The 22,586-nt window shown below is 39.3% G+C and overlaps 1 protein-coding gene across 2 annotated transcripts in view; it reads right to left on the reverse strand.

Annotated features, from left to right (window-relative positions):
• The window catches only part of CRAMP1 (cramped chromatin regulator homolog 1), a 108,846-nt gene that overhangs the window by 13,163 nt on the left and 73,097 nt on the right, over positions 1 to 22,586 (reverse strand). For both annotated transcript variants that reach the window (XM_027862955.1, XM_027862954.1), the window contains exons 7-13: positions 17,976 to 18,061; positions 17,199 to 17,322; positions 15,831 to 15,912; positions 13,810 to 15,069; positions 9,329 to 9,506; positions 6,665 to 6,846; positions 6,362 to 6,436 (exon numbers count right to left, since the gene is read on the reverse strand). In XM_027862955.1, coding sequence (XP_027718756.1) covers positions 6,362 to 6,436; positions 6,665 to 6,846; positions 9,329 to 9,506; positions 13,810 to 15,069; positions 15,831 to 15,912; positions 17,199 to 17,322; positions 17,976 to 18,061 — 1,987 coding nt within the window. The remainder of the gene's footprint in view (positions 1 to 6,361; positions 6,437 to 6,664; positions 6,847 to 9,328; positions 9,507 to 13,809; positions 15,070 to 15,830; positions 15,913 to 17,198; positions 17,323 to 17,975; positions 18,062 to 22,586) is intronic.

Raw genomic sequence — 22,586 nt, forward strand, 5'->3', positions numbered from 1 at the left:
CACACACACACACACACACACACACACACACACACACACACACACACTCCTCTCTCTCGGAGCATTACTTTTTTCATAGATAAAGAATCAAAAATAAAAGACACCCAAATGATTGGGGAACCATTACCACTCAATAGACTGGATCTATGATTTCACTGGTATAGAGAACTACTAGATGAGGAAACCCCCATACCAATTCTGGCTGGCTTCTTCCCTAAAACTTCTTAGAGAAATGCCTCAGGCACTGAGAGGTTAAGTGACTTTCCTATGGACAAATAGCCAGTGTGTGTGTTAGCCTCCCTTGTTTCAAGGAACTCTATGTAATACTCTCTTTCAAAGGAATATCACTGTATAATAAGAAAAGACAGATGTGAAGACTTCGGAAAGTCACACTGAAAACTTGTATAAACTACTGTAGAAGCAAAGAAAGCAGAACCAGAAGAATAATTTGCACAGCAATCACAATTATGGAAATGAAAATGTTGGGAAAACATGCTAACACAAGCCACTAACCAAAAGTGGAACAGGCTGCGTGAAGAGGTGGTGAATTCTACCTTCACTGAAGATGTATACAACATCAGGATAAATACTTCTCAGGTATGTTATACTGAGGATTTGATACGGCATGGCTTAGATGTTTGCTGAAGCGTATTCTAACTCTGAAATTGCGTGATTAAAAACAGTTTTATCCCTAGCATGGATTTTGACTTAATGTATTTGTCTCTTCCAGCTTCTCACTTCCAGTTGCTGTTCCTGATTTCATTTTCTTAAGGGAATTTCTATTTCCTCACCTAGTGAATAGAGTAGATACTAAGGTACTTTTGGAACAGCTAGGTCTCTTCAAGGTTCACCTCAGATGGAATCTTACATGAAGCCTTTCTGTGGACATGTTAGTGCACTTTAGCCCATTTAACATTATTTTGTATTCACCACTTGGATACTTACTCCAATTATACAGCATTTCTTAAAGAAGTTTAACTCCCATCAACCAGTCCCAACAAAACCCTGAAATGTCCATTTTTTGAAGGCAACAGCTATTTTTATTTTTATTTCAGTATCCCTTAGCACAATGCTTTTCACATAGTAGGCACTTAACATGTGCTGAATTGAAGTAATGAGTTCAAATGTGTGTATGTATATACCATATGTATGAATGTACATACCACATATGTATACTGACCAATGATTAGAAATACTGGCAACTCTGTTCCATTTTGCATCTGTTTACCAACAAGAAGAACCAACAAATACACACTTTAAGGTTTGTAAGGTGCTTTCTTCACAACAACCTTTTGAGATTAAAAAATTTACCCATGGTCACATACTTGGTAAGAGGCTTTAGTCGGATTCAAACTCAGGTATTCTGCCTCCAACTCCACTATCCACTATGATTCTCTGTCTGCTTTCACCTCTAAGTGCTCTTAAAATGAACTGTTATCATCCAGACCTTATGCTTCATCTTTACTTTCAAGTGTTTTCCCTGTTTTGAGACATGATGGGATGGATCCACGTATTAAAACTGAGCCTTATATTCTGAATCACCACGACTCTGCCTGGAAGGAGATCAAGTATTTACTGCCAGAAGCAGTTTTTCGGCTCCATTTTGTGGTGGACATTTTATTGGGAGTTAAGTTTCTCAAAGAAATTATTATGATCAGAATGAGTGCCTTTACTTTTATCCATGTCCCATTATTCCTAACCAATAAGGTTAGGATATTGCTACTGTAACTCAATTACATAGTCATTTATTAAGTGGACAGAACACAGGGTAGTTTTGAGGCCTGAATAAGATAATGTATATACAAAGAAATCTACAAATTTTCAAGTGCTACATAAATGTCAAATTTTCAAGTGCAACATAAATGTTACTAGAAATATTTATAATACAAGTCCTTTACTCACTTTTCATGCAGTCCATTTTCCTACTTCTAAGAAGGATAGTATCAAAATGATCCTAGTCAGATAGTCAGGGAAGAAAATTCTACCACCTCCAAACTAATACTCAAGTAGCATTTTCTCTTAAATACGAAGCAAATTTTTCCCTTGGTAGAACCACTGAGATGCACTTAATTTTTAGGTAAGGATGTACTACTAAAAAATTTATACAAATAGAATTTCTGTAAGTCTAATAACATTATAAGTAAAACAAGAAATGTACTAGTTAAAGGAATCTTATGGTAGAACATTTTATAAAATCAAGAGTAATCCTCTAAAATTTAGTGGTTCTCATGAGGGGAGAAGTGAATTTATTTTCAAAAGATATTCTGATAAATATTCCAATATCAAATATTTTGATAAACATATTTCAATATCAATATATTTAGTTTCCTTTGCAATCCTGTGTATTTTATGCCTTTAAAAACATTATCCTGAGAAGGGGTCCATAGGCTTCACCAGACTACCAAGAGTCCATAACACAAAAAAGGTTAAGAACCCTTTCTTTAAATGGTCTGTTTCTAATATTCAAATTTTCAAAATACCTGACATTTATACAGTGTTGATATATGCAAAACAGCATGGTATACACATGGACACACATAAGGGTATACATAAATACATGTACTAGGTGTGAGCAGGCTGCAACAAAGAAGAAAAAAATAAAAGACATCACCAAGGAATTATGTAATATGAAGAAAAGATGGGATGGTCACACAGGATAACAAGTGGATAGTCAGAATGCTTCAGCCATATGTCTGTCATAAGGAGACGAGAACAGCCTAGTGTGTGGGTGGAACTCTGTGGCAAGCTCCTGGAAGGATATGGACAAGAGTCACACAGGATGGGAAGGTACGGTGGACCTGAAATCTGCACCACTGGATGAAGTTCCAGTGTATTTCAGAGATGATCTAGAAAATTGTTATTTTTAGCCTTCTTCCCAATTTTCTGTCAACTTGACTGCAGAAACCAAAGAGGTCATAGGACAACAGGTGTTGGGCTAGAAGGGACCTCACAAGCTACGTAATTCAGCCCCTTAATTTTGTGGATGAGGGAAGTGAAGGGTAGAGAGTTTGTGTGACATGCCCTACTATTCCACAGGCAGTAAAAGTCCAAGCCTGAGGGTCATTGTTTTTTTGGTTCACAAGTTGCTGTGGCCAAAGAATCCATCCTCTAGTAAGCAGCCAAACTGCCAAAAGCAGATACAGTATCAGGGATAAGAGTGGCGAGTCCTGTGGAACCTCCCAGCACAACAAACTCACAGGAACCTTGGGCTCTCACTAGACTTTGAGGACCTGGAGCTGCTTTCACACCACCATGAGAAATTAGAAGATGCCATCTGCCATTACATAACCTCAATAAAACATTAGTCTAAAAAGTTCCATATGAAGAATATAGGGAAATGTGGGAATATATGAAATCATAAAGCATGAAGAAAACAAAATTAGCAATATGAAATGCACATTCACTATATGTGAGCAAAGAAAGACGTATAAGAGAACCTAAGTACACAGACGAAAAACAAATCAAGGCACACCTCAGGTGGAATCTTACTTTTTTAAAGTACACCTTTTAATCTACACATGGAGTTTAATGCTTTGTTTGGGAGTTGATTTCTCAACGTAATTATTCATATTTTGAAATTCCTATATTTGTATTAAGATTTTTTTAATAGGTTTAAGCTGTTACTCTTCTAATAGAAATAACTGTAAAGCTCAGTTAATCTGAAGAAAAACTAAATTGGAACATTCTGAATATGTAGTGTGTTCTTCTACGCAGACCCTGCCCTGACTGACTGTAAGAACCAGGTCAGAGGAGTCTAAGCTTTGGCAGGTTCTGTTTTTCATTCTCTCTTTATGTCCCCAGTGCTTAGAACAAATGTCTTTCAAACAGTAGGCACTTAACAAATGCTTATTGAATTGAACTATATTTACTTTTCCTTTTGCAATGATCAATCAATAACATTTATGAAGTGTCTACTGTGTGCCAGACACTGTGCTAATTGCTGGGGATACAAAAAGAGGAAAGACAGTCCCTGGCCTCATGAAGTTCATTATCTAATATGGGAGATAAATAAAAACAAGCTTTATCTGAGGTAAATAGAAAATACTTAGCAGAGGGAAGGCACTAGAATTAAAAAGGATTGGGAAAAGCTTGCTGTAAAAGGTGGAATGATGGGAAAGAGTACTGGGGTACGGGGGACAACCAGAGAAAATACCCAGAGCCAAGAAAAGGAGTGCCCTGTTCGTGAATTAGCAAAGAGTCAGCGTCATCAGATAGAAGAGTACATCTTGAGGAGTAAGTTGTAAGAAGACTGGAAAGGTAGGAGGGGACCAGGTTACCAAGGTCACTGAAAGCCAGAGGATTTTGTATTGATCCTAGAGGCAATAGGGTGCCACATGAAGTTTACTGAATAGTGGGGTGATATGATCAAATCTGCCCTTTAGGAAAATCATTTTAGTGGCTGAATGTAGGATAGACTGGAGTGAGGAGAGACCTGGGGCAGGCAGGCCCATCAACAGGCTACTGCAATAATCCAGGAACGAAGTGATGAGGGCCTGCACTAGAGTGGTGGCCATATCAGAGGAGAGATGGAGAACACTGAAGAAATGTTGCAGAGGAGAAATCGACAGGCTTTGGCAAACACTCGGATATGGGTATTGAAAGACAGTGAAGAGTCAAGACTGAAAGACAAAGAGGATGGTTCTGCCCACTAAAGTATTAGAGGGTGGGGGGAAGGGACCTTAAAGGGAAAGATAATGAGTTGGTTTTGGAAACATTGAGTTTGATACATCTACTGGACATCCCAGTTTAAGATATCTGAAAGGCGGTTGGAGATGAGTGATTGGAGGTCAGCAGAGAGTCTCCAGCAGCAAAGGCAGATTTAAGAATCATCAACATAAAGATGGTGATTCAATCCATGGGAGCTGCTTAGATCACTAAGTGAAGTAGTATGGAGGAAGAAGAGAAGAGGGCCCTGAGGGACCCCTATGGTTAGACGGTGTGATCTGGAGGAAGATCCAGCAAAGGAGACAAAAGGCATAGTCAGGAGACCACTAGGAGGAGAACCAGGAGAGAATGGGGTCCTGAAAACCTAGAGTGAAGAGAGTATCAAGGAGGAGAATGTGATCAACAACAGTCAAAGGCTGTCGGGAGGCCAAGGAGAGTGACGTTTGAGAAAAGACTGTGGGATTGGGTTTAAAAAAAAAAAATCACTCCTAACTTTGGAGAGATCAGTTTTAGTGGAATGGTGAGGTCAGAAGCCAGATTAGAAGGGGTTAAGAAGAGAATAAAAAGAGAGGAAGTGGAGGCACCTAGTGTGGACAGCCTTTTCAAGGAGTCTGGCTAAAAGGGCAGAAAAGACACAGGACTATAGTTAGCAGAGATAGAAGGATCAAGGGAGGTTTTTCTGAGAGAGGAGTCATGGGTATGTTTGGAGGCAGCAAGGGAATCTGTAGAGAGAGAGAGAATTAAAATGAGCTATAGTGTGGGGATGAAGACAACATTCTGTTGGAGGAGACCGGATGGAATGGGATCACCTGAACAAGAAGAGGGGTTAGCCTTAAGGAGTGAAGCCCCTTCATCCTGTGAGACGCGGGTGAAGGACGAGAGAGTGGCAATAAGCACCTGAGTAATAGAAGATCAGAAAGATGGGAGAAGAGGGAGCTCACAGAAAATGTCCTCAATTTTATCTGTAAAACATGAGGCAAGATTCCCAGTTGGGTTGGAGTTTTTTTTTTTCCACTTTTTGTTAAGGTAATTGGAGTTAAGTGACTTGCCCAGAGTCACACAGCTAGTGAGCGTTATGTGTCTAAGGCCAGATTTGAACTTAGGTCCTCCTGACTCCAGGGCTGGTGCTCTATCCACTGTACCACCTAGCTGCCCCATGGGGGAGGGCTTTTTTTTAAAGGGTTTAAATCATGCAAGATTTAAAGAGGTATGAAAAGGCTCGGAAAAGCTGCTGCGCAAAGTGGGATACTGAGTTGATAAAGGAAATACAGAAGGGCAGTGGGGCAGCAGCAAGGATGCAAATGCAACATAAATTTGTAGTAGATACAGTCTGAACAGTCACATGATTCTCTACCCCTTCATTCAGCAGTACATGTGCTGCTGCAGGGTAAAGTCCTTTGGCCTAGATGGAAGATGCCCAACTGGCTCCTTGTTGACCTCTTCTCTTTGTGGAAGTGATCTTTGATTTTGGGGGTTGTACTTCCTAAGAAACAAGTATTTTATTTTATATATGGAGTAACATATGGTGGTAGAGAAGGGGGCAGATATTAATACCATTTTAAACACAGGGAAATTGAAGCATTTCATTTATATTAGTTGAAACAATCAGTGATTAAAAACAACAAAAAAGTCTGCCCTAAATCATAGAACTTAATGTTTATGACCACAGACAGGTACAATAGCGAGCTCTTCCAACCTGTACCACCAATGGCTTCCTCAAGTGTCTATTTCGTAGCTTCCTTGGTTTTGGCAAGAAGAAATCCGACTGCATCTGCAAAGGAAACCATCAGGTGAGAAAGGTGAGGCCTTTTACCTCCATGAGAAACACCACTACCCAAATACCTATTCCCTCTCTCTGTGAAAGTGAATCTTGATTTTGGAGTTTGTGCTTAATAAGAAACAAGCTCTGTACAGTAACTATGGAGTCATGTGTGAGCTCATCTCCTGTGGAAACAGATCAGGTGCAGTCATGTTTCAGATATGCTCTTTCTGCACTTACACTGATTGTGTCCAGATGCTGTCGGAAAGTCAATTCTGCATCCTTGCTAGGTGAAAACAGCTTTCCATGCCGGCTGTTGGGTGGCAAGGTTGTGGGGACTGCAAAAAGCCCCCCATCAGAATCACTATTTCCTGAACTGGATGGAGCAGCTACCAGAAGAGGTCTTGGAGGATTTCTCAAACCTTATCAGAAAAAAAAAATGGATGGCTTCAATTACTGTTGTCAGCAGAGAAAAAAGTTCACAGGATCATCAACTCATAGCGGAAAGGGAGCTCCGAGGTCATCTAGTCTACCACCCTCATTCTACAGATAAGAGAACTGAAGCTGAGAATGGTGAGATTACCTGCTAAAGGTCAGAAAGGAAACAGCTGGGACCTTATCACAGGTCCTCTGACATCTAATCTAGTATTCTTTTGTTATGTATTGTCTTTCCCGATAATTCATTTTTGGGAAAATTATATGACAAACTATAAGAATGAATCACTTTGCAGGGAATTTTTGTATTTTTGATAAATATAAACAATGCATTTCTAGTTTATCTCTCTTACTGGAGAGGGGGGAAGGGAATAAACATTTATATAGTACCTATTACATACCAAGAACAATGCTAAACATTTTATAAATACCATCTCATTTGATCCTGATAACCACCCTACAAAGGTGGTACTGTTATTATTCCCACTTTAGTTCAGAAAACTAAGGCAAAGAGAGGTCAAGTGACTTGTCCAGGATCACACAGATCTAAGCGTCTGTCTTGAACTCAGGTATTCCTGGGAGCAGCTAGGTGGTATAGTGCATAGAGCACTGAGTCTAGAATAGGGAAGGCCCAAGTTCAAATCCAACTTAAGATATTCACTAGTTGTATAATACTGGTAAGTCACTTAACCTGTTTGCCCCTGTTTCTTCAGCTGTAAGATGGGTATAATAATACCACCTACCTTCTAGAATTGTCATGAAGATCAAATTAGACAGGTAAAGTGCTTAGCATAGGGCCTGGTATGTAGTAGTATTATATAAGTGCCAGTTGTTAGTATTATTATTATGTTTCTATTTATCGTATGTGATCAGATATTCTCCTCTTTCTTTGATAAAACAGAAATTTTCAAGTTAGCTGTTCTATGTTCATTTTCAGAACGGAATACAAAATGAAACGGGACCAACGTAAAGAGTATGGGGCACACAGGTTATTAGAGGAAACAGAATAAAAGCTGAAAGCTGTAAACTTTTATCAAACACTAGCTCTGTGGATAGGGCTAACAAAACTGACATGTTAGAAAGTGACCATCTTGATAGCAAACATCTTGATGTTTGTACATTTGCCATCTAAGAAAACAGAAAAAGTCTGAGTGAAAAGAGAGAGAGGAAAAAAATTACAATTATTAAGAGCCTCTTGTTGAGGCTCCTTAATAACGTTACACTGTTTTTGAAGTCTTGCTCAAAATACTTACAGCCTATTTTGTAAATGTTGAGCTCTCAGGATAACTAAGCAACAAAAACTAATAAGGTAGTTTTACACAGTTACCAGTCACTGGAAATGTGCAGTGAATTTTTTTCTTAATGCTGCTTGAATAATCTGGGGAAAAAATAACAGCAACTTTATGGAAATTATTCCCTCAATCTGTCCAGTCAGAAGTTACCATATTTCTGGAGATTTACTTGTAGCACTGTTCTTTCTTATTTTACAGTAGAAGCATAACAAAACAGACTGATTTTGGGGGGAGGTAGTGGAAGCATAATATACATTACAAGTGTAACATTGGACTAACATTAAAATAATAATGAAATAATGGCTTTGAAATTCTCAGAAGATGTAACAGAAAAATAATCCAATATCAAATTTCCTAAGAATTGACAAAATATACTTCTCTTGATCATAATCAAGTATAATTTATTTTACAACCTGTTTGCATGTGGTGCTAGCCTAGGTATCATGCAAAGAAAAATATATACAGTCCCTATTCAATTAGAGTTTATAATCTAAGAAAAAGTTTACAAAAATACAATGCCTTTTCATACTAAATTCAATGAAGTAAGTCTTTTAAAAATCTACTCAACTTATTCCCATAGTTTAATTGTACAAAATGAGAGGGTTGAATTACATACCTCAGAGCTCTAAATCTATGCTATGAGTTCTGAGTGCTACTGAGCTACCTTAAAGAAATATTTCTTGGGCTAGAAACTCATTTTCTCCTCTTCTATAAGACTGAGCTGAGGGGTGAAGCCACTATAGTCATCACTATAGTTCAGTGTTCCTCAACTGTAATGATTTTTGTAGGTGGTAGTTACAGCTCCTGATTTATGTGACCCTTTGCATCTCCAGCTCTGCCTGGTTTCAACTCCACAGGATAAGATGAGTCCCCTTTGGCGTTTGTCATCCCTACTCCCTTTTCCAGCTTCCTTTTGTATGTTGCCATGTCCTATTAGACTGTAAACTCCTTGAGAGGAGGGACTATCTTTTTCTTATTTGTATTCCCAGTGCTAGGCAGGCAAAGTGCCTGACACCTAGCAGGTGCTCAATAAATATTTATTAAATTGAACTGAACAGAAAATGTTGACCTGGCTCTTCTAGGACACTTCTGAAGTACCAGGGTAAGGCAAAGGCAGGCTACCAGATTAAATGAATGGCTGTTCTGGGCTGGTTCCCCAGTCCCCTTAACATCTCACCTGAGGAGCTGGATGACGAGTTGGGAGAGAAGTTCTTATTGTTTCGGAGGGTGGACTGATTTCGGGCACATCGGGGACTCCGGGTACTGATGGTTATCACCTTCCCTGGGGGCGTCAGTGACTGTTCCTCTTGCGTGGGCTTCACTGAAGCCACAGAGACTGCATTAGATTCAGGAGTCTAGGAAGGAGAGGAAGGATTCAGTGCACACTCAGCACAATACAACTTTACCCAGTCTGAAGTAAATGGTCTGCTCCAAACATCATCATGAAAGCTTTATTCCTCCAACAAAGAAACAGAGGATCAAACGCATCACAGAGAGTGTCTAACAAAAAAAAGTTTGGGTTGAAGAGAGAAAAACATTAAATCCAAAGATTTCAAGAGCCACTTTCATATCCACATTCACTTCCTAATCACCAGATTGAGCACTTCAGTAGACATTAGGGAGGCTGCTTGGTTAGTACAGGACTACAAGATCCCAAAGCACAGCCAGCAGAAAGAACAACTTGTATTTCTATAGCACTCAAAGGTTTCTTGTGAGGGAGTCAGGAAAAAGATCATCTTAGCTTTACAGATGAAGAAATTGAAACTCTGAGGGAAAGTGACTTGCCCTTGGTACTACATCTTGTAAATGGTAATATGGCACAGAGGAGAGAACACTGTCTCTGGAGGAGGAAGAGGAAGAGGTGAGTGTGGATTCTGCCTGTCACTTAGCTTTGTGACTTCAGGAATACTGCTTAACTTCTCTAGGCCTTAATCTTAAAGGAAGGGACTGAGATAGATGACCTTTACAACCCTTTCAATTCTAAATTTATGAGCATAAGTTACAGAATTGGAATTTGAATCCAAGTCTCCTGACTTCAAATTCTTGTGCATTTTACCACAGATGGACCTACCATCCTAACTGATGCTCCTTTGTAGTTATGCTATACTACAAAGAAAATAAAAGGCCCTCCTCCTCTAAAAGAACAAGTATGACTTCACTGCTTAATATATTTTAAAACATACTAGGTAGGACATGGTAACCTGACCTACTAAACAAAAAATGTGACAAAGGATGAAACTAGGGCAATTCGATGACTATTACATAAAGAGTTCAAACCAAAGAAAGGGAACATTAAACATTAAGTAAAATGTCTAATTTTAAAGAACAATTAAAACTTTTCCTTACACTAGCCAAAACTACCGGAAAACCTGGAGCCAGAAAATGTGAAATCTGATTCCAGAGTTACACATAAATAACTTCAACCTTTAAAGTTAAACTTCTAAGCCTTAGTAGATATATTCCACAGCGTCAGCCTCATGTCTAGAAATCCCCACGAAAAATGGGAGCTGGAGAAAGAAAAATTACTTTTTCTGAGGACCTTTATTGGTTTAAAAATAAAAGATAAGGGAAAAAAGTCTTTCACATTAAAAAAATTTTTTTCCAGGCCTTTAGATCTGTCAAAAATCATAGTTGTTTGACCACACAAGTTAAATGCGGTATATTTTCATGTTCCTAAATTAAGAAAGTATATATATTTGAATTTTCCCCTAAAATTCAATTTTTTCTTATGACTTCAAAATTTTCTCTTTTTTTCTCTGCCCTGAATACACTTCTAACACTCTCCCAGAAGTATGAGGCCAGTGGAAAAGAAATAGGTGGAAGAATAAAGGAAGGTTAATAAATGCTAAAAGGATAAAATGACATTATTTAAAACAAAATTCCTAAATTTGATTTTGTAACACTCAAGATCTCTAAATGTAACCAGTCATTTATGATTTTTAAAAAATTTGAACATCTCAAATTATGTCACAAAAGTATCCTGCTTCCCCCAAAGCTCAAAACAAAATTATTTTTTGTTTACCTTAAAACAATAAATATGTGCCACACGGCATTTTGAGGAGAGGTACCATAAAATTCAAGCAAGAATAAGGGTCAATTCCAAAGAGGTTTGAGAGAGAACTGTTTTATAAATCAAGATCACTTCCAACCTTAGAAATTTAATGTTCAAGTACAAGGGACCAACTTACTTTTAAAATACGACTTTCAGTTCTGTTTTTTTCTAAAGGGAGCCTTTTTGAAAAAATGAATATACATTCTTTGGATTGTCACACAGATACACTTCATAGCCTATATCCACATGTGATGGGTTATAGCTGCTTGAGATACTAATCAATATGTGGCTACAAAAGGCCAATCGCTGAGAAACGCCTGAATGGGAACTGATTGACAAAGAATTATAAGAACTGTGAGGCATGGAAATATGAAGAAATAAAATTATGACTATATTCTAGTCTAAAGTGCTTGCTCTTACTTGAATCAAAGACCTAATTATTCTTCCTTAAAAAGAAGACTTAATTAAGACGGACCCTGATTTCTTGAAACCAGGATTAGTAGAGGTTCCCTTGTTTATGGCACCAAATTAAGAGTGGAAATGTCTCCTGAAACCAATTAAGAGAAGGATCTCTATTCATCTTAGAAAACACTGAATCCTTAGTGCAGGAAGTTGTTAATTTGAGGTCCATAAACTTTTGAAAACAATCTTAATAACAATATATCAATAGGATTGATTTCTATTGTAATCCTATGCATTTTATTTTATGCATTTAAAAAACACTGTTCTAGGGGCAGCTAGGTGGGGCAGTGGATAGAGCACCGGCCCTGGACTCAGGAGGACCAGAGTTCAAATCGGGCCTCAGACACATAACACTTACTAGCTGTGTGACCCTGGGCAAGTCACTTAACCCCAACTGCCTGCCCCCCCCACCCCCCACCCCCACCCCCACACAAACAAAAATAACACTGTTCTGAGAAGGGGTCCATAAAGGTTTCACAAGTCTGCCAAAGAGGTCCAGGACACACAAAAGGTAAAGAATCCCTGCCTTAAAATAAGTAATCAAGTAGTACTTAAGTTTCTAGAAGAAAATTTCTGCAGCTTCAGAAACATTAATTACTATTCTGTTTAAATAAAAACAAAATTAAGAAAACTAAATAACTAAAAAACTAAATTAAAAAAACTCTAAATATTAACTACGTATTTCTGCTTTACTTTGCCATGAAATTTTGTTTCATGAATACTATAACCCTAAGCTGGAAATAACTGAGGGAAGAAGTATGTTTAGCTTACAGAAAGAATTCCGAATCTCTTTCCATTCTCAATGTGTGTATATTAATAAATTTCATCTATATCTATTATATTAATATGAATGTATATTAATAAATTGCATTTATATTAATGAATGCACTGTATTATTAAATCCTCTGTGACACATTTTGGCCAAAATGCAAGGTATAGTTTTTCTTTCATAGAGGAATCTTAATTCTAAAGTGGAAACTACTGAATAACTAAAAACTTTTTTTATTATCTAACTAATGAATTCTGATTTTTTTTTTACTCCTGGAAATAATATCCTAACAAGTTTTTAAAGTTCAGTAGTAGAAGTACCGGCTCCCCCTTTAAATTTATTTCTAAAGAAGATGCGTCTTCTTAAAGGGAAGGAAGCACATTTCACTTGGGAAAGGGATAATATAAATAATAACATAACAAATGACAGTTATGTAATGCTTGAGGTACAAGACAGTAGATACTTTTCCTACATGTCTTGAGCTCAAGGCATGTTCTACATGACTGTAGAACACTGTCAATACTGTCACTAGCTTGGATTTATATGAAGATGATAGTGACAGAAATCTGAGAGGCTCACTCCTAGAATAAAAATCAGTATCCTCATCAATTCAAATAAATAAACAACTACCAACAGGTACATTTCCAAACCAACTAATATGATACATAAAAGTGCTGAGCAGTGACTCCTTGGACTGGGAGTCAACAATTCTAGACCAAGCACCATTAGTAACCCTGGCCAACAGATAGTTACTATCTCCAAACCATGGGTTTGTCATTTTGTTTTAGTTTTTTAGATCTATAAAAGAGAATTTTGAACTGGAAAATCACCAAGTGAAAGAGGAAATTGAGGCCTAGAGAGGTCTCATAGCAAACCAGTAGCAGAGCCAAGTCTTTGGACTAAGCCCAGTGCTTTGGCCACCAAATTATGTTAACTCTGGTAATGCTTTCAGCTACCAGGTTCGAAGGGCATATGATACAGAAGACTGGAAAACAGATGAAGTAAAAAGTGTGGTATAAATCCAAAGTATAATGTAAGATAACAGTGCAACTATGACAAATTGATATTTTACTGAATATCAATTCAGTAAAATTCAGTCCTTATCCTCTGATCTCAGCTTGCTCTCCTTTCACATGGAGCACACGAGGATTATGGAAGTCTGCTACATTAAAAAAAAAATGCTACCCACTAGGGACAACATCATTAGCTATACAGATTAACCTGTGCGTTAACCTATACAGATTAACTGGAAAAAGATAGGGCTCCCAACCAAATGGAACAGAAACCACTTACACAGTTTTGCTCTATCTTAAGAAAGTGACAGTAGCATGTAACAAGCAGAGAGACACACACACACACAAACATACACACTCACCAGTTTAGGGTTGACTTCGGTCGAAATTAGTTTTAAGAGGCAGCTAAGCAAGCGCTGCTTATGAAAGGCTGCAGATGTGGAGCCAGAGCTAGGGTCCTGCCCTGGCTCCCTTGAGCTCCGCGTCTCTGCCTCTGGCCCCAGGACAGCCAACCAGTCATATTCTAGCTGCAGCTTGTTTGGCTTGCCCATCATGAGGTAGACTTCAGCCAGTGTAAGGCTTTCGGAGGTTTGTAGGTTCCACCCCTCCTCTCTGACCTGCTGGGCAAGACGGCTTGGGCTCTCCTTCAGAGGCTTTGTGGCAGGCTGTCCCTGAGATGGAGATGTAAAGGAGGAGCTCAGCTTCTCCTGGAAGTCCTCAGCAGGTGCATCAGCTAACTCCTTAGTGCAAACATCTGGTTGCAATCCCAGACCTTGGCTAATCTGAGTTTCAGCTCTAGGCAGCACGCTGATGAGTGATGGTCCTTGACCTGTAGCTAGGTCAGCAGTTTCTACATTGCTAGCTGGAAGAGCCTCTGGAGAAGAGGACCCATTGGGGGGAGCAGACTCTTGCCTAGACAATCTATCTGTACAAAAACATTTCTCTGGGATGATGAGGTCCTGGCAGGACTTCATGTACCGAGGGAATGGATCTAGGAGGGAGAGCTCCTCTTCCAGGTCAGGGATGTGGCTGCAGGCACATGATACGCTTCCAGGTATGGGTACAGAAGGTTGGTCACTGAGTGGGGCATCTCTGCCCTCTGTAGAAGCTGCCACATTAGTCTTCTCCAGGTTTCCTCCTGAGTCATGAAGCCCTGAAGGCATTTTGTCAGGAGCATCTGGGCTGCTAAGGCTCAGGGCTGCCCCTTCACTGGGGCCACTTTCTGGGGAGCTCTCTCCAGAGCTCTGAGAAGCATCGGCAGGAGGATGGGACATTCTCATCAATTCTGCCATATTCTCACTCCTCCCACAGCCCTTGGCATCAGCTGCTCCCCGAGGATACTTCACCTGGCCCCGGGCTGTACCCTGACCACTCTGAATGCCTAGGATTTGGGCAGGAGGCAGCAAATGAGAGTCCTTTGTGTTCTGTTTGCATTTGCCACTTTCCTGCCAGTGCACTGTGCAGAAAGCCTTTGAGTGAACCACTCGGGCCACCCCGGGTAAGGGTGTGAGTGTACAGTTCTCCCCAGGGAAGAGGTGCAAGGTAGCCTTCTCCCCAGAAAGCTGGGCCCTGGTCTCCCCATCTCTAGAGTCCTGGAGTTGCCGTGCATCCAATGTCTGGCGCTAAATAAACACTGTCAAGGAATTCAGCAGGGAGCACATAGCCTACTGCCCTCCCAGTCCCCCAAAACTTGTCCTCATCCTTAAAATATGAAGGCTGGGATGACCTAAAACTAGAACTATATGATTCTCAACCACAGTGCATAGACATGACTAGCTCTAAAATTCTCTACTCCTCAGGGTCAATACTATGTTACACATACAGAAGACATTTTTTAATGCTAATAGTCATTTTAGTGGTATTACCATCATGCTACTGAATTTAGATTTGTGCCTCGCAATGTATGTCCTGTACAGTTACCGTACCATGAAATAATAATGATGGACAGCTTCTCTCTTTTTTCAGCAAACTCAAACCACCTTAAGTAGTCCCTCTGGGATCATACAATTCACATAAACTGAGAAAGTCAGATTTCAATTACCTTCCTTTAAATGAAGAAAATGACATTAATACTTCTGTGATATTGCCTATAGTAGATAACAGACTCCCAAAAGACAGAGCCTGACAAAAGTTCTGAGGTCCAGCAAGGTGATGAAATATGATAAAAAACAGGACTGAGTTCCAAGTTTTTATTATGGTACTAAGCAAACACTTATAGCCACTGTACTCTCTCCCTCACCCCCAAAATTCACCGATATGTAAAAAAAGCAATGCCATCAAACATGAAGTTGCATTTATATTACAAAATGGAAACAGAATGCCTGTCCACAGTGACAGATACTACCAAATTTGGGATGTCCTTTTCTAACCCAAAAAAGGATACAATTCGTACTTCATGTAATGCCCATTTCTGCTTCAGAAATTCAATGAGGCTAGAAACCTTTCGATGTAGTTCTACAATCATCCTATAGAGAAATCAAACAGTAAGAGGTCAAGAGCACAAAGGAAAACTCACAGAGAAGAGTGAGAAAGAGTGACTCCTGAGCTACAGCAGAAGGACTGTCCACCCTTCCATCTGTCCTGACAGGGTGGAAGTGTCAAGATCATTTACTGGGCTCAAAGGTTAGAAACCAATGAAGAATACAAAGAAATATGGAAAAAGAGTAGAAAAAGTAATACAAAGGTTAAGAAAAGTAGAATCACAATATACAGTGATTGTAACTATATAAAAAATGTTTAGACAGAAGATACGTTGGCAGGTAACACATTGATAAGTTATAAGTTTCGGAAGGAAACATATGAATATATTATACATTTAAAAAAGTCTAGAGAATGAACACGTAAGAGACCCAGAGATATATATATATAAGAGCAAAATTGTGGAATGTACATAGCAATAAGAATAAACCAATGTTCACCAAATCTTGGAAAGCAGACAGGCAGAGATTTTGTGGTGTAAAGGAAAAAAAAGCAAGAATAATGACTTCGTTACAGGGGAGGGATTGTATATGGGTAAGTTAGTGAGTACGGATAAAAATGAAAAAGGAAGGAATCAATGAAAACATTAAAAAAAAACCACAGAAGAAAACAAAAAAGTTCCTAAGAAAATTAAACGTGGCAATTTCGTTAACCATTTTATTAAGTTTAATGTGTTGGTTTTTTTAAATATATTTTTTTCAAAAAAACATACTAGACAATAGTTCATAGTTTCATACAGTATACCCTCCTTAATGACTTAAGGTTAAAGCAAAAAGGAACATTCTTTTAAAAAGTGAAAACAAGTTGACTAAGCCTTCTTACCCACCTCCTAAATGCCACTACACCTACTTCCCTACCTCCTTGTTCCTTTATAGACTTACAATATTTTCACTGCTCCTACACCACTGAACATGAAAGCAGTGGCCTGGAATAAGACCTACAAAAGAACACCTTATCTTCCCTCAACTTTGAATCTCTTCTAGCACCAGTGTTCTGAACACAGTCAGTGGTTGATAAATACTTGGTGTAATAGCTCACTATCATCTCTTAACTGAAGCTAGAGTGTAGAAGGGTACCAATTTTCAGAAAAGGGCAGGTAGCAGTAAATGGTATTCACTTCTTTCTCTCATTATCACTTCAAAGTAATTCTGACCACACCTTTTAACTAAGGGACATCACATAATGATAAATGTAAAAAGCAAAAGAAATGAAGAAATGATCTTGTCCCCTAGCCCTTGGAAAGGAGAAGAGATACTGAATCAGTGTAAACTACCTGAGGCGTGGGTTCTGGGCAAGACTCTGCACCCGAGCCCAGGCATGGTTGTTTCGTGGTTGCAATTCCACAGGAACTTTGAGAGGAAGCCTCACTGGCTTCTGATCTTCCTCATCACTGAGACCTGTGTAACATGAAAAGACAGACCATGAAAATCCTGGAATTCAACAAACCTTGAGACACACCACACAACAGTGAATGAGGTCAAAGACAAGGATTCTCCACACACAACTATGCAGGTGATAGGGAGGAAGAAGGTACCTCCATAGGATCTGGGTAGACTCTCATTTGGCTGCTCAGATATTCTCAAGGGTACAGCCATACTACACCCCAGAGGGGAATATGTTTTAAGAGAGAGAGGGGAAGAAGACAGGTTAGTTTAGGGGCACCTTACAGGAAGATCACTGATAGTGACTGACCAGGTCACAGTATTACAGGAATTTTTAAATGAACCTGGCTGCCTTTCAGGGCAAGATTCAGCAAGAATGGGTGGATTTTTAAGAACAAGCAGAGCTCCTGACTTGCAAAGTCAGAATTTAAAGTAGGGGCAAATTTAAAGCAGTTTCAGCTGTCTTGCAAGAGAAATACCAATATCAATATCCTAGCTAAGCAACAATGGTCTCTTCACTCTAACTTTTCACATTAGCCCAATGATAGAGCAACAAAAACACAGTTTTCTTTGAATCCACGATCACTACAGAACTGTGCCTGTGAGAGGCAGAAGTGAACAATAGTACATGCAGTAACTCAGAGAACTTGGCCTCGACTTTTACATACCATCTGGATCACAGAGTTTCTTCAAGGCCCTGCACATTGGAGCTTTGATTCGAAGATTTCTCCCTTTGTAACGAACAGTTGTGGCCCTGTGTATATAAATTTTAAAAGCAACATTTCAAGATACACAAACAAATTGCATGAAAAAATAACAAAGCAAAATAACAAATTATGGTACATAAGTGTAATTATATTATTGAATGTTACTGAACTGCAAGAAATGATGAATAAGAAATCCCAAGCAACATGGAAAAGATTACTATGAATTGCAACAGAGTGAAGCAGGTAGAATCAGGAAAGTAACATACCTATAACAAAGTAAATCAAAATAACAACAATAATCACTGTGAAAGCTGTGCAACCAAGCTTGGTCCCACAGAGAAGGGAAATCTGACCCTTCTTTGAAGAGCTCAGGCAAGAACACTGAATATGCTAAGACTGAGTTGATACAGTGGCCTGCTTTTTTGAAAATTTTTTTTGTCTTTGTTACAAGGCATTGTCTCTGGATTGGAGGAATGAATGGAAAGGGATATATTTGGAAATGAAAGTTAAATTTTAAAAAGATCAACGAAAGTTTTAAGATAAATTCCTTGTTACTCTTAATAGAAAAACTAGGCAAGGGAGCACAGCACAATGGAAGAGTACAGTGGATTTGGAGTCGAGAGGATCTGGGTTACACTCTGGGCTTTGACACATACTGCTGAAGTGTCCAAGGGAAACTCTCTTCAACCTTCCGGGCCTGTTTGCTCATGTGTAAAACAAGAGGGTTAGACTAGAAAACCTATAAAGTCCCTTCCAGCTCCATATCTGGGATACTATGATTTGTAAAAAAGTTCAACTTGGGCCTGAATTAGTGGAAGAAGTGTTAGTCATTTCACAGTTCATCAGTATCTTCAGTTGCCTCAGGCCCCTCTGGAAGACTGAAGGGCAGAGCAATCAACTCCTCCCAAAGCCTCTATTTGAAGAGGATTCCAAAGCCCACCCAACTCTTAATTTCCTCCAAGCTGCACTCCTGGAATTCTACTCCACCATCACATAGTGACCCTGTGCAGTTTGCTTTTGTGTACTCTCTTCCCAAGAGGCTGCAGCGACTGTCTCTTTTTCTTTTTTTCATCACCAAAGCTAAGTACAGTGCCAAAGGACATAATATATGTTTAATAAATGTGTACTGTACTGTAAACAAAACCTCAGATTTTAAATGATTTAATGTTTACCCTTAAGGTAGAGAATGGCTATTCAACTATGAATGATAAGTTAATTGTATCTAGAATTTGTAGTCAGTAAGGAACTGTGATGCTTGCTTGTAATCCCTGCTACTCAGGGGGCTGAGGCTGGCACACCTCTTGAACTTTTGAGTTCTGAGCTGCAATGGGCTAAGCTCATTGAGTGTTCACAGTAAATTGGGCATGCGGGAGGTGGGGAGAGGAGGTGTTAAATTAAGACTGCTCAAGTCCGGACAAAGTAGCTCAGTTTGGAAACACAGCAGTCAAAAGCTTCTGTGCCTTTCCAAAGGCCTCGTGATGGAAAATGCTATCCACATTCAAAGAAAGAACTATGGAGTTTGAACGCAGATCGAAGTATACTATTTGCTATTTTATTTCCTTCTGTTGAGTTTTGTTTCCTCTTTCTGGTGGTTCCTCCTATTGGTTCTAATTTTTACTTACAACATCACTAATGTGAAAATATGTTTCAAATAGGAATGTATATGTATAGCTTATATCAGATTGTGTACCGTCTTGGGGAGGGTGGTAGGGAGGAAAGGGAAGAAAAATTTTAAATTCAAAAGCATATGAAAGTGATGGTTGATAAATCAAAATAAATTAATAAATTACTAATCTAATGTAATTTTGGTGTTAATTAAAAAAAAAGCAGTACAACATGCTGAAAAAAAGAAAAAAAGCTTCTGTGCCCACCAACAGTAGGCCAGACCTGTGAGCAGCCCCTGTACTTTTAGTTCAGGCAAAGACAGGAAGAGTTGATCTCCATCCCCCACCCCAAATTCTGTACTCAGAAAGGGAACACTTTTCTCCCAAGTGAAATGCCAATCTGTGATGGAAGCTCCATTCTATCACTCATTCTGAAGCATAAGTTTTAAAGATACTTAATGGCAGGGCTGGAATAAGCAGAAGAATATGCACAAACCTAATGGAATCAAAAGAAAACCGTCTCAGTCATATAAAATATAAAGCAGTGATGTTATGATACTCCTAAAATTAGGGGGAAAAAGCTGAGGAACTTCTTTTAAATTCTAACCCATGGTTCTAACACAACATCTGTCTAAAAGGTTCAAGCTCTCAAAACAGTGAGGGACTGAGTGTTACCTAAAATCTTCAATGACTGCATCTGCAATGCAAATCAGGAAGCAAGTTCCCTAGAGACCTTCCATAATAATATAGTTTGAAAAACAATTTTTGAGATCCTGAGGAGAAAAATGTAGTCACCAGTGTCCAATACAATCAATAACTACTTAAATTAACCAACAAATCATTACAGAACATTTATTATATTAAAAGTACACTTCTAAATAGTCTGGGTTATATAATCATTAAGTACTTTGTCCTTAAAGAATTTAAAATGCAGTTGGAGAGGGGCAGCTAGGTGGCGAAATAGATAGAGCTCCAGCCTTGGAGTCAGGAGGACCCGAGTTCAAATGTGACCCCAGACAGTTGACACTTACCAGCTGTGTGACCTTGGGCCAGTCACTTAACCCTGACTGCCTCACAACATCCTCCCCCCCAAAAAATGCAGATGGTGAGAAATACACACAACTTAAAACGAAGTCATATTTTGTTGTTCAAGTCATTTCAGTCGTGTCCCCATTTGGGAGTTTTCTTAGCAAAGATACTGCAGTAGTTTGCCATTTCCTTCTCCAGATCATTTGACAGATGAGGAAACTGAGGTAAACAAGGTTAAGTGACTTGCCCAGGGTCACACAACTAGTATGTGTCTGAGGCCAGATTTGAACCGAGAAAGAGGAGTCTTCCTGACTCCAGGTCCAGCATTCTAACCACTGCACCCCTAGCAGCCCCTTATATTATTAATTTTAAGCATCAAATGCATGATTCAATAAATCAACAAGTACTCCTTAAGTACCAATTATGTACCAGGTGTTGTGCTACACTGTGGAGAAGGAAGACAATAGGCAGGTATACAGGAAATAGATACAAGATAGTCTGTTGGAGGGAAGGTGCTATCAGGGTAAGCTATTAGGAAGAGTTTCACATAGAGGGTGGCCCTTCAGCTGACTTTTGAAGGAAGACAAAGATTCTAAGAGAAAGAGATGAAGAGGGACTGTATCCCATGTACCAGGGAAAGACGAGGTAAAGATACAGAAAATGAGGATGAAAGCAGAAAGAAAGCCAGTTTGGCAGGTCCAAGGTACATGTAAAGGATAGCAGTGTTATAAAACAGGCTGTAAAAACAGAATGGAGTCAGGCTGTGAGGATTTAAAAGGCTAAGTAGAAGTGTGTATTTGATCCTAAGATAATGGGTAGCAACTGGAGTTAACTGAATAAGGAAGTAAGGTGGTCAGACCTGTGCTTTAGGAAATAACTTTGACAGCTATGTAGAAGATGGATCGGAATGGGGAGGAAGCTGAGGCAAGATGAACATGAAGAAGCTGTTGCAATAGCTTAAGTGAGAGGCAACTAGAGTGGCAGCACTATGGGCGACTGTAAAGATAGTGGTACCTTGACAATAACAGGAAAGTTGAGAAGAGGGGAGGGTTTGGGCAAAGATAATGAGTTCTGTTTAGAACATGCTGACTTTGAAACAACTACAGGATATCCAGAATAAACACGTAGGAGGCAGTCTGTAATGACTGAAACTCAGGAGACAGACCTGGACTGGCTCTGACTGGATCATTAGCACAGAGTTCATAAGTAAATCCAGATGAGCTAGGGAGGTCATCAAGTGAGAGTATACGGAGAACACAGAAACCAGGACAGTACTTTGGGATTAACAATCAGAGTCAAGACATAGATTGACGATCCCACAAAGAAAAATGGAGTGGTTAGACAGGTAGCAGAAGCACGTAAGAGGAACGTCACAAAATACAACGGAGAAAAGAGCATCCCAGACAAAATGTTGGCCAACAGTGTCAAAAGCTACAAAAAGGGGGTAGCTAGGTGGCACAGTGGATAGAGCACTGGCCCTGAAGTCAGGAGGACCTGAGTTCAAATGTGGCCTCAGACCAAACACTTGACACTAACTAGCTGTGTGACCCTGGGCAAGCTACTTAACCCCAAAAGAAAGAAAACTACAAAAAAGGTCAGGAAGGATGAGTACACCAAATTTGGCAGTTAAGAGATCAACAGAGAGAGTAATTTCAATTGAATGATGAATTCAAGAGCCATACTGAAGAGTAGAAAAGAGACAGAGAAGTAAGGGAGTAGAGGGAATGATCTCCATGTGGCTGAGAAAGGGAAGAGAGATGGAGGAGAAAACTCGAGGGGATGGTAGGGTGAAGAGAGGAATTTTTAAGAATGGGAGAAACTTGGGTGTGTATGCAGATATAATGAAGCAAACAAATAGGAAGAAAGTGAAGGCAAGGGAACAATTACAGGATCAAAGACTTAGAGTTGGAAGGGATCTTTGAAGTCATATAGTCTACCC

This window comes from Vombatus ursinus, unplaced genomic scaffold, assembly GCF_900497805.2.
Source record: "Vombatus ursinus unplaced genomic scaffold, bare-nosed wombat genome assembly UNPS02014770.1, whole genome shotgun sequence".
Lineage (NCBI taxonomy): Eukaryota > Metazoa > Chordata > Mammalia > Diprotodontia > Vombatidae > Vombatus > Vombatus ursinus.